The following is a 12659-nucleotide window of genomic DNA, read 5'->3' as shown; positions in this document are numbered from 1 at the left end:
AAGCTAGCACACTGCCAGTTGGGATCTCTGCACAACTCTATATAAGGAATTTGAAAAGAAACAAAAGAAATTTCTACTCTAATGTAAAACTGGTAAATTTTCTAGGAAGGAAAGTTTTTCCTTGATAGAACCTGGGAATTTGTTGGCAGAAAAGTTAAAGAAGGTGATTGTCATAGTGATCATAACATAGTAATCAGTGGCTGTCACCTGAGCCATATGATTCTGCTAGGACTACTTGGATCTTTTAAACTAGTACATTGGTTATTTTGTCTCCTATATGGGAACACAGGCCCAATAACTAGCAAGGTGTTAGCAATGAAGCGCTCACTTGGTTTACTGATCGATATATTGATTTGCTTTATGATTATTAAGTCCTTAAGGATTTTAGTACAATAGTTTAATGAGACTATTTAATAGATTATGTAAAACAAGAAAAGAGACTGCATGTGTACATTATTAATTTCAAACTAATGCTTTGTTTCCTAAAGGGATGTGCGCCGCTTGGTGGTAGCCATGTCGAGAGCCAGGCTTGGCCTGTATATCTTCGCTAGAGTATCCCTCTTCCAAAATTGCTTTGAACTGACTCCTGCTTTCAGCCAGCTCACTGCCCGCCCACTGCATTTGCATATTATTCCAACAGAACCTTTCCCAACCTCCAGAAAGGTAGGCCTTTCGTCCCTGTGTAGAGCAGTATGCCCCAGAGGGGCAGTGGGTTCTCTCACAGTTGACCACTTTAGGGAGAATATAGTCACTGATGTGAAATGCTCTTTACACAATGAACTGACTTATACAAAGCAATGTCTGCTGACACTTCCTGAGGCTTAGTGTGGGTCTGGAACCAGCTGCGCACGCTCATTATCTCCTTTGATCTCAGCAGCAGATCTGCTCAGGAGGCTTTCTGAGGGTAGGAAAAGTTAAATCATTTGCCATACCTCAGGTAGGTAGAAGCAGGCAGTCAGCGAGAGTCCGTGTACTGATCAGACCACAGCACCTCCTCTCACCCTTCAGCCTGTAACCTAACTGAGTAATCTGGTTCAGTTCTTGCATTCTGGGGGTGTGGGGCAGGGAAGACACATAAAACCTCTGGGCTGCACTCCCTCTCCCTTCTCTCCCTTCTCACCGTTACTCCTCCTCTGCAGGCTATTCCTTCTCTGACAATTGTGCTTCCACTGCTGTCTGTAGGGAAGGCAGAGTGTACTTTGTTCTTACATCCTTTCACACAGAGGCACAGACACTGGATAGTGTTCTCAGTGTGACTTGTTCTCTTTCAGCTGCGGACTTGGCCAATTTGCTTTTCCACTTAGTGAAATGTCTCAGAGGTCTAGGAAATTCTTTTTAAAAACGCTTTATAAATATGCTCAGTAAACCTATTTTTCACTCCTCTAAAACAAGCAAAATAGGTTTGATGTGTTTGTTCTTTGGTGATGTTAGCTACTTCTCTTTAAAGACATTTCTGTTTGCTTGTCTATTTATTTAGAGATGCCACTATGAGAAAACAGGAGGGGGGATGGGCGTGAACAGCATCCCTGGTCATAAAAACCCTGCCGCTCCTGGGATGCCTGCCCTGAAGCTCTACGTTGTTCTTTATAGACTTACCATTACATGCTAGCTCCTGGTACCCACTAGCTACTGGAAGGTGGGGTCCTTTTTCCTGGAAAACTTGTTTTTATATTAATAGACTTCTACATCAATCCCTGCAGTAGGAAAGGGTAAGATTTTATGTATGATCAGTGATTCCAAATAGGAAAGTTATCGATTGTCAAGGTTGCTAAAAGAGAGAGACAGATCCGTGTTTTCTACGGTTGCTTTGCTGTTTTTCTGCTACAGAGATCTTTCTCGGCAACTTTAAATCCATGAAAGTCCCCTCGTCCCACTGCAGACCTAGAGTCCAGCTCTCAGGGTGCTGCAGGTGCGGGGTCTGTGCTGCTACAGTGTCTCGGCAGAATGACAGATGTTGCAGAGCTTAAAACACGGATTTGAATATTACATCCATGGCTGATAGTACATGTTAATAGTAATAAATGTTAACGTCTTATGCTTCAGAAATATAAATAGGAAAAATAGTTCTTGTATTTTCATTCTGAAACATTGTAGATCCTCTCTGGGTTCTAGACACTGAAGGAAATTGTTGCTTTTCGACCATGTTGATTTATTCCCTCTATTCATGAGGTTTCACCTTATTTTTTGATATTGGTTCACATACTTACTTACCAGCCCAAAGTTGGATTAAAGCCTAATGACTCTGAAAGGTGTTGTCTTCCATTTTCTGGATTTCATGAGGTAGTTTCTGGACTCTGGCATTGTGTCCATGACCTCCGTACTTTGACAGTTGTTACAGATTCAGAACTGGGCTTATGCTGAAATGATAGCTTCTGGCTTGTATTCACTAGGCGCTTCACTCTCATTTTGCTGTCTTCTAGAATGGAGAGAGACCTCCTCATGAAGTACAGGTAATAAAGAACATGCCCCAGATGGCGAATTTTGTGTACAATATGTACATGCATTTGATACAGACGACCCACCATTATCATCAGGTGAGTTTGCTCAGGACTGACTCACTTCTCTAGCTGTCCAAAGAAACTCCTCTGTAGACTAGTATGTTATGAGAATCCACAGTTGGATATTATTATTTATGTAGATTCATATTTTAATGCCTTTGTAGATATAAATTGGCATCAAGTACACATGCTCAAAATGTATGATTTGATGCATTCTGTATTTATCATCTGTATGTATTCCTAAAACTATCACCTTAATCTAAATAATGGTCAGAGCCTTGGTCCCCAGTTTTCTTGTGTCACTTTGTACTTCCTGCCCTTCTGGAAGCCCACTGGGGTGTGATTTCTGCCATGATGGACTAGTCTCTGCTTTCTGGATACGTCTACTAATGCCAGCATCCAAAGTGCACTCTTACTTTTCAGTGACGTTACTCAGCGTTTTCTAAAGCCATTCATGTTGTTAATTCTTCTGGGTTGGTTGCTAGATTGTGATTGTTTCCATTGGGGGATGTTACAAAGTAATTGTTGTGAACCCTTTGCACTCCTACCTCGGAGGAAAGTGGCTGGCTGATCAGTTGCATGCATACTTAACCTTTTAAAGTGGCAGCCTAATTTTCAAAGTAGTTTTTCAAATAGAATGTTATTCTCTCAAGGCCTGTGCAAGTATGATCACCCTGCATCCTCAGCCACACTGGCCACAGTAAGCCTTGTATTTAGCAGGAAGAGTAGAGCTGAGCCGGCTCTGTTGTTGATTCGGTTTGTATCTGGAATTCATTTTTCCTCCTTAGAGCATCATTTCTGCTTTGTTATTTGCCCCTTTTATATACTTTCTGAGGATGATTCTGTTCACATTTCTTAATGTAATGAGCTCTGAGAGCTTTTCTGTATTCCAGGGGCAGGTTCCTTATCAAACATGTGTTTTACAAATTTTCCTTCCTAAATTCTAAGTTGTGGGTTTTTTTTTTTTTAAAGCAGCTTTAGTAGAGTTTTGGATTTTGGTGTCTAATATTTGAAATTACTTTTCTTTAATTCATTACTTGTATGTCCTAAAAGTAGGTATTTTAGCCCCAGTTGACGAAGACTACCCTCCTTCCAGTTACAGTTTGGGTTGTGGTGTTTACATGTAGAATAGATTTGAGCTCGTTTCTGGCATGGTTCCATGCAGTGCTGTAATTATTTGCCCATGTGTGGCTCTTCTGCAGTTTGACTGCTGTTTCCTAAGTAGACTAGTTTATTCTCCTTCGAACTACTAGTTGTGACCTTAGTTAAAAAGCAAACACACACTGTCCGCTGTGCCTCTCTGTCCCTCCCCCATCTCCATGCTGCCTGCATTGCAGTGGTTAGCATAGCAGATCTTAAAATTAGACAGAATGAATGTTTTAGTTCCATCCTTTTTCTACCTAGACTCAGCCGGCTGCTTTCCAGCCCTATAAAAACCCGCTGTGATTGAGATAGAATGACTCCAACAGTGAAATTGTTTGTGGTCAATTTGGGAAAATTAGCACCTTACCAATTTCAAGTCTGTCTCTTTGTGAACATTATGTATCCATCTCTTAGCTCTGCTCTGAGAGCCCATTGCTATTCTGAGTGGTACTTTAAAAATATTTTCAAATTTCTGACTAGCTAACAAAATCCAGGAGGAAGGAAGCCATGGCTCCGTTCCAGGCTGTCATGGCACTGAGAAAGACTGGAGGCTTGAGCTCCCCTTCTCCTGGGCTTGAGACTCGACTCTCCTCGCAGGCTGCTTCAGTGTGCTTCAGTGTAATTTATGACGCAGTTAACCCTAACCAACCACTCCACTCTCTTGGAAGTGCTACCAAAAATTCCTTTGTTTAAAACTGATAACTTTTCATGTGGGTTTTTATTGATTTGCATCATGTAGGCATATTCTTTGGCATTAGCAGAACCAAGGTCATTGTTTCAGAGGTGGCAAATTGATCCTATCAGATGGCTAACAGTGTTTGAAAACCATAGCATAAGCAGTGCATTAACAAATTGGTGTAGTATGAGAGCTTGGTCAGCTTCAGAAGCCAGTTCTTGACACTCACGTTCATCTGGTATTTTTTAATTAGACTTTCTTACAACTACCGCCTGCCATGGTGGAAGAAGGTGAGGAGGTTCAGAGCCAAGAAACAGAAATGGAAGCAGAAGAGGAAACTGGGTCTGTTCAAGCTAACCTCACACCCAGTCCAACGGATGCCAGCCTGAGTCAAGAGACCCCAACTTCTCAGCCTGACTGCTCCAATCAGACGGAGGCTGCCTCCAGTCACACAGAAGATACCTCTGCTCTGTGTGACATTACTACTGCAGCCGAGCCTGTCTCTGCAGCGGCAGAAGCTGCCACCCCACAAGATGGGCCTTCTGTTCCCGCAGAGACCAAGTAGCCTATCTGGAGCACAGCCTGGGACATTCCATTTATAAAGTCTAAGTGAGGTTACCTTTTGGATTTCATACTCACTGTACGGCTTTAATGACACCAGCTAATGTTCAGTCCTTATGTTTATTAGCTGGTTTCCTTGTTTTGTATATTTTTTATTTATAAATATAAAAACAACTCTAGTTTCATTTGTTTATTCAGAAGAGAAACTAATTTGACTGCTGACTGCATCTGAGGTAATACCTGCATTAAAATTGTTTTCTATGGAATATGTAAGGCATGCTTGCCCTTTTTTCTTTTTTTCTTTTCAGGGTCTCATGTAGCTCAAGCTGGCCTTGAGCTTCCTGTGCAGCTCAAGATATCAAACTCCTAACCTCCTGCTCCCACCTCTCTAATGCTGGGATTGCATGCACTCTGCCAAACTCTATCATATACTCTGCTGGGGATCAAACCCAGGGTCTGGTAAATCCTAGGCAAGCCTCCTACAGCTGAGCTTCATCCAGCATATACTTCACATTTAGTAAACGTCTCTAAAAAAGGAGGGCATAAGACACTAAAATTAACCCTCGGAGTTCCGGGTGGGGCGTTCTCTGCCCACACTGTCAGATTCTCAAGCCTGGTGGCCTTTTCTCTCGCCTTTCTTTCTGTAAGGACATAAGCAGCCACAGGAGGAAACCCTTTGCAGTCTATCAGAGAACCTCCACATCTTCTCTTTTCTGGCTCTGAAAATGATTTCATCACCCATGGACATGTGGCCCATGGCCAGCGCGCAGCCAAGGACAGCTATTAATACAGCCCAATGCAAAATCGTAAACTTATTTAAAACTTTCAAACGTTTTGCAATTTTTAAAAAGTTGGACATGTCTGTTTCTCCGGGAGTCTTGTTTACTGGTAGGGCCCACTTTAGGCCTGAGGAGTTAGAACCTTAGACATAGGGCAGGTTCTCCACACCACAGTGTTCTCAGGTAAGACTACTGGAACAAAACTAGGGTCATCATCCAGTTGAACAGGAGGACTGTTGCAGGACCCGAGTCTGGGCAGTGACAGTGATTGAACTTAGTTCTCGTGTGCAGAGTGAAAGCCGTTCTGAGTTCTATGCCCTGTTGAACTTCCTCAGTCAAATGGATAGATTCTTAAGACTTTGTTACAGAGTATAGTCAGCCAGCCAGCAGCTATAGTGGTGTAGTAAAGTTGGTCAGAGATATAGAAGTTCAGACTCCCTGTTCATCTAAATGTGCAATTCTGCTGGGTCCCCTGTTGACTTTGCACTTTGTGGCTTGAGAGGCTCTCTGCACAGATTACGGTCTGTCCTTGTGAAAGGCTGTGGTGCTGGAATTAGCAGTAAATGGGGCTAATGTTTTCTGACAAGTGACCTCTTCTGATGAGGATCCTGAGCATGCCAGTGAGTGTGGAAGACAGGGCTGTCTGTGTGTACATGGGAAGCAGGAATTGCACATTGGTTTTATTTGCTCCTCCTTGACCTGCTAGAGTCGTAGTGGAAACATTTACATAGTGTCTCCCCTCTAGTGCCTCTCCCTATGGATTTGACCTTATCCAAAGAACCTTTAAAGACAGAACCACACAGAGACCCCCTCTTAACCCTGGCATGCAAAGAAATGATGGACTTGTAACCCAAAAAGTCAAGTCAGTTGTATGTTGAATAAGCGTTCAGCTCCCAGGCTACAGGATCCCCACTCTCAGCTCCCAGCGTGCACCAAACACTTGTATAAATGTTGAGTGTGGAGAGGATGAAGGGATGGAAATGCCCAGCATAAAACCCTGACCTATTTTCTTATCAGAGTAAGGATCAAGCCAGATAGTCCCTTACATAATTTCTCCAGTACGAGAGTTTGAAAACAGGTGAGGGCATGCATATGGGGAACAGCACTCATGAAATTATTTTCCTTTTGCTTGTACAGTAGCAGGCTATGAGAGAAGGAAAGCAGATTTGCTGTATTAGGGTGATTCCTGGAAAAGACTTTTCCCACCACCTGTTAGTAGATATGAATTACGTCACCAGCAATGAGAACAAGCTCAGGTCTGGGTCGTCATTATCTGCCTGGGTGGACATGGTTGGTTTGCTTGGTTTGGGGTTTTTGTTTTGTTTTGTTTGTTTGTTTGTTTGTCTTTCGGGGATGGGGAGTTTGCTCTTTCTATCACACTAAAATTCAAATCAAGGTGGACACTGACTATAAGTATTTAATCAAAGGAAATAAAAGAGGATGATGAATTGAAACAGGTTTCAACTTTACGTTGTTCATTCGCTGTGAAGGCCAGAGAGAAAGAGTTGATGGAGAACTGGGGAATTTGAGTAACAGTTAAAAGAGATCTGCCCTCGCCCCTCTCCTCTTTTTCCCTCTCTCTAAGAATGACTGAACAGAATAGAGAAACTTGGGAGGCCTCCTTGAGGACAGTGGTTAGAATCCTAAAGATGTGTTTGAATTATGTTCTAAAGTGAGAGCGAGTGAGCAATACTCGTTCGGGTTTCCCGCTTGGTTTGGAACGGTGGCAGACAGGTCCTGAAGCCATGTGATCAGTGTTCCCCCAGCTCTCCAGACCGTCTGTCAGATTTGAACATGTTATAGCTTGGAAATCTATTTTTAAAACAGACCGGGAATATGTGTGCCCAGAGAGTGACCGTGAAACTAAGCGGTTAAGGTAGTGATCTGTTGGATTTTTTTGTTGTTGTCTCGTTTGTTTTTTCCTCATCAAATGCTAAATTGCAAAAGCTCTTTACGACAACAGAGAGTAAAGACCCCCATTGATTTGGGCAAATGGCTGAAAAGATCTTAATATTACCAGGACTTTTGAGTTAGTGTGATGATAGACATTGAGATGTTTTACTGGATACTGAAACACTATCAATGCCTCATCTTCAATTTATAAAAAGCAGTTAGTTTATGATTAGAGCAAGCATAGGTCATGTAAAACAGACTGAACCCATTGAGAACAGAGTCAGATTATTCTAGTAGTTAATTAGCCATTGGCCTGACCTTAGGCAAATACAATCTCTCTAAGCCCTGATTTTTTTTTTTTAATCTACCAAACCATGACAACTTTTTCAGGAGTTTCTGATTGTTTTTGTATAGTGGATATGAAAATATCTGGTAACTTACATGCTTGGCAAATGCCACTCACTTGGTAAATGAACTCAAGTTCTCTGAAAGCTTGTGTCTTGTGGGCTGGTGCCAGTTAAGGTCTGACTGCTGCTGGTGTCTGAATCCCTGTCAGAGTTGCACAGCACTGAGGGTGGGTGAGAAGGCAGACACACGGTGACAGTCGACCTTTGAGAGTCATCCGAGATTTGTCTACTGACTAGATACAACTGTGTGAGTCCATCATAACACATGGGATAGACTGTCCTGCAGTTAAAATTCTAGTAGCACAGTGTGACCAGAAGGAAGTCGATAGGTCCCACTGTGCTTCTGATACATGGAGCTTTTGGTCTGGGTAATTGCTGAAGATTCTAAGTCTAAGTCTATTGCCCCGCCCTTGGAGTGGATTTATAGTTCATTTGCTTTGATTTGGGCCTTTCACGTGCTAGTTTCTTCTTATCTTGTAGTAACCCATATAGTATTTTTAGAGATGTTTCTTCAATTAAGAGCAAACAAAAGGATTTAAAAAATACTAAGACTGACCATTTTGCACAAGCCAGAAGAGCATTTAAAGATAAGCAGTGTCGTGCTTCCTGGCAAAGTGCTTGGTGCTTAGCCTGGGTAATTATGAAGCAATCATGTTAATAGATGTTTAAGGATAATGGAACTGGAGCTGTGCTCAGCCGAGGATGGGAATGAAGACATGTGAGACTTTCTCTTCATCCACTGTGCTCGTTAGCATCCCAGAGGGCTTTAATTAAATGGGAGCTCTGGATGCTCTAGTTTTTCTTCCTCAGAAGAAACCCTAGCTCAGTGCCCCAGAACATGCCTCAGATCACACCATGGTGAAGGCTGGTAGCGTGTCAGCTTTACTCAGCTAGCACTCTACTGTTTGGTTTATTTATTTCCGTGACATGTTCCATGTTTGCCCATGTATACAATGATATCTGATCTCACTATTTCTCAGCATACACTACAGAAAATGCTCCCCTTACAAAATACTATGAACAGCATGTTCCATGGTCAAACTCACTTGGGCATCAAAATTAATTATTCCCCTTTTACAGAATCACAATGCATTAGTAGCTAATTATAGGTTCAGAAAAGACCTGCTATAAAGAATCATATTTAACTTCTTCTAACCTAGCATTTCTCAAGCTTGAGATTAGAGCAAAGGACTTTTGCTTTTGTTTGTTTAATAAGCTACCTTATATAGCTACTTCCTCAATCTGTGGCTTGGGAACCGTTATCTCTGTATCAGTAGAACTCGTACTCGCCCATTACATAATAAAGCCCAAGAATACTTTTTAGTGAGGTGAAATGGTTTGTATAAAATGTTATAATCCAATATCATTATCATGTGACATTACTAGCATCATCCTGAATATGCAACTTTAATGAAAATTTAGCCAATGTACCATGATATTCCTTCACGTGAGTTTTCCAGAAGAAGGTCACCGAGCAGTCTGTTTACATTTTAATTTGGAGCTCCAAATTTTCACACCAACGCTTTCTTCCTAATTCCTACCATGAGAGCTCATGTTACCAACTTCATTCCTTTTTCCTTAAGAAGTTTAAATTCCAAAAACATAAAAATTAATTATTCAACTAGTAGGGTTTAGCCAAAAAAAATTGATGGAGATGAATATAATCTCCTTTCATAAATATTTTTAACACATAGCACGCAGCATGTTGAAGTCTCACGATTGATAACTGCTCTTGTGATTCTTTTTCCTTGACTGACTTAACAGTCCTTTGTCCTTGTCTCAGCTAAAATGATAGAGGTTTCTCTTTGGGAGCTGCCTGTGTGTGTCAGGCAACAATAGCAGAAGCAATGCCAGTGGTTTGTAAATAAGCGCTCCAAGGCCTTGAGTGATTAACTGAACTGAGACCTAGGCAAACACCCCAGTATAGATGCACTTGCTTGAGACAATTCCAAGTAGAAAAGGCAGCACTCTAGCTTTGCACCTAAGTAGACAAGGACTAACGTTTTGCTGTCATGGTTAGCATACCAGAGGAGCCTGGGTTACAAAGACCAGAAGGAACTAATGCATCTGAAGGAAAGATGGTCTGATATTAATAGTGTTTATACTAATAGGTAAAGGCCAAATTAGTGTTTGTTTTGGTTCAAGACAGACATGAGAAGCACATAATGGACAGAAGCCCTACTAAGCCATCCTCTGTGCTTCCAACATGCTAATTAATTATGTAAAAGTCGTGCTCTGTTTAAGCAATGGCATAGTGGGTTACAAAACAAACTGAATGTGAGTTCTACTAAGGAGACAATTAGCATTCACCAAGATCTATGGTTTCAACTACCCTTGAACATTTACTGTTTCAGCTGACGGTCAACCTTCAGTCTCGAACCCAACACCTCTGTGTGCTAACTGAAAAGTATGTCAGTGTGCCTTAGAGCTCCCAAGAGCTTTGTAAAACAATTCCCAGCAAGATGATCTTTCTCAGCTACAAAAATAAATTCTGAGGCGGCCGCTGCTGCCAATCTGTCTCCCACTCAACTTCTTTCCTTTTGAATCACTCAACTTTGAAGGAGATTGGCTCTTCCTAGAGAGTTCCTGGAAGGTATCTGTAAAAGACACTAGATAAGGACATCTGTAGCCACAAGTTCCTGGACAAGTGACTTACGCATGTGTGTCTCCATTTAGTTTTCAGCCTCCCTGCTGATTAGAATCAAAGGGAGTATAGGGGACCTCTCCGGTCCGACCACTAAGTAGGGCAACCCACATTTGCAGCAAGCATGTGTCTTCTGGCTCTCCTGATACCTGATGCCCTGAGTCTACTCCTCTCGTGCATCTTGTCTCCATGTCCCAACCCCATCTCCAAACCTCTCTTGGTGCTCCTGCTACCCCGTGCCACATCCCAGCTTCCGACAGCTCTTCTAGCTTATTTTGGAGTCTACAGATGTTAGCTCTTTTCTGGTGTTGCTGAAAATGGCATCTGTGTTTTCATCTTCTAGCTTCTCTATGTTTTTTTTGGATCATTTCCCAAAGAAAAAGGATCAAACACTGACTTCGAGTGATGAAAATAGATGGCCACAATGAACTTGTTTAAAAAGAATTCAGGGGCTGCAGAGATGGCTCAGCGGTTAAGCGTGCTTCCTGCTCTCGCAGATCACATGACAGCTCACAACTTCCTACAACTCCGACTCCAGGGCATCTGATGCTCTCGACTGGCCTCCTGGGTCTCCTACATGCAAATGATACTCATGAATTCATGCAGGCAGGCACACACACACACACACACACCACATATATAAACACAGTATACAAAAATTATATATATTAAAGAATTCTAAAGAAAATTCTAGACATTGTTCTTTACATTTCAATATAATGATTTTCATATGTCACTGTGCATTCAAGAAAAATGCAACACATAAAGCTCCCATGTATCACTCCCCGAAATTGAGGCAAATAGTTTATGAGTAACCCTTTAAGATATGAACGTGTGTATGTTTGTGTTTGCACATGTTCATGGGGGGATGTCCATGTGTATGCCTGTAGAGGTGTGGTGGTTTGATTGAGAAAGGCCCGCCCTCATAGGCTCATATTTGAACGCTTGGCTATACAGTGTGTGGAACAGTCTGGAAAGTCTGGCCCTGTTGGAGGAGGTGTGTCAGTGGCAGTGAGCTTTAGGGTTTCAAAACCCCACCCCATTCCCAGCAAGCTCTCTCTGCCTCATGGTTGCAGTCTCAACATGTAATCTCTTGCCTACTGCTCCAGTGTCATATCTGTCTGCTGCCATGTTCGTCCCAGTGATGACCTTGGACTAACCTTCTGAAACTCTAAGCCCCCAATAAACTTTCTTCTATAAGTTGTGTTTGTCATGGTGTTTTCTTCACCGAAGAGGAAATGTAACTATGACAAGAGGCCAGAGATTGATACTTGATACCTCCCTCTCCAGCTTCATTTTTTCCACTTCCCAATGCTAAGATTACAGGCCACACCACCACTGCTGGGTTTTGATGTGGATGCTGTGGACCAAACTCAGTTCCATGAGCCTCTGCAAGCAAGCATTTTACCAACTGAGCTGCCTCCCCAGCCCCAAGTATGTCTTCTTTAACAGGCAAACCCCCTTTGACTCCAAAGTCAGCTGTGCACAAGTCACTCATTGTTAATTTAGTGTTGTGTGGATTTCCCTCCAAAGGTTTTACTTTGTAAGGAGTGTGGTATTCGGTTCTTAAGTGTCTCAGCATTTTATTAGACATTCCTGCCTCCATTCTGTAAGCATGGGCGTGTCAGGAATAGTGGGAATCCTTTGAAATTTTGTTTCCTGGGCATATGAAGATTGTGTGTGCCATTTTTGTATGGCTGTGTTCTAACCTCATATCTTTTATTATCCACTTGTTCCATTATTAGAAGAGAGGTTGTGTGTGTGTGTGTGTGTGTGTGTGTGTGTGTGTGTGTGTGTGTGTGTGTGTGTGTGTTTACACCTGTATGTTTGGGTGATTATCAAGTACCCAGAAGTCAACATTCAAGTATCTCCCATCACTCAACCTCATATTTATAAGATTTATTTTTATGTATGTGTATATATATGTCTCTCCCCTTCCCTCCCTCCCTTCCCCCCCCCCCGTGCGTGTGTGTGGGTGAATGTATGCCACATGTATGCACGTGCCCACAGAGACCAAAAGGGGGTGTTAGATCTCCTAGAGCTGGAGTTGTAACCAGT

The 12659-nt window shown here is 42.2% G+C and overlaps 1 protein-coding gene across 1 annotated transcript in view; it reads left to right on the top strand.

Annotated features, from left to right (window-relative positions):
• Aqr (aquarius intron-binding spliceosomal factor) overlaps window positions 1-5144 on the top strand; it is a 70088-nt gene extending 64944 nt beyond the window's left edge. Inside the window, 3 exon segments of the mRNA NM_001100987.1 lie at window positions 489-663; window positions 2421-2534; window positions 4571-5144. Of these exon segments, the coding sequence (NP_001094457.1) occupies window positions 489-663; window positions 2421-2534; window positions 4571-4882 (601 nt within the window). The 3' untranslated portion in view covers window positions 4883-5144.
• The last annotated feature ends 7515 nt before the right edge of the window (window positions 5145-12659 follow it).

This window comes from Rattus norvegicus, chromosome 3, assembly GCF_021556685.1.
Source record: "Rattus norvegicus strain SHRSP/BbbUtx chromosome 3, alternate assembly SHRSP_T2T, whole genome shotgun sequence".
Taxonomy (NCBI): domain Eukaryota; kingdom Metazoa; phylum Chordata; class Mammalia; order Rodentia; family Muridae; genus Rattus; species Rattus norvegicus.
Note: the sequence above shows the minus strand (reverse complement) of the source record. Positions and strands in the feature narration are given on the sequence as shown.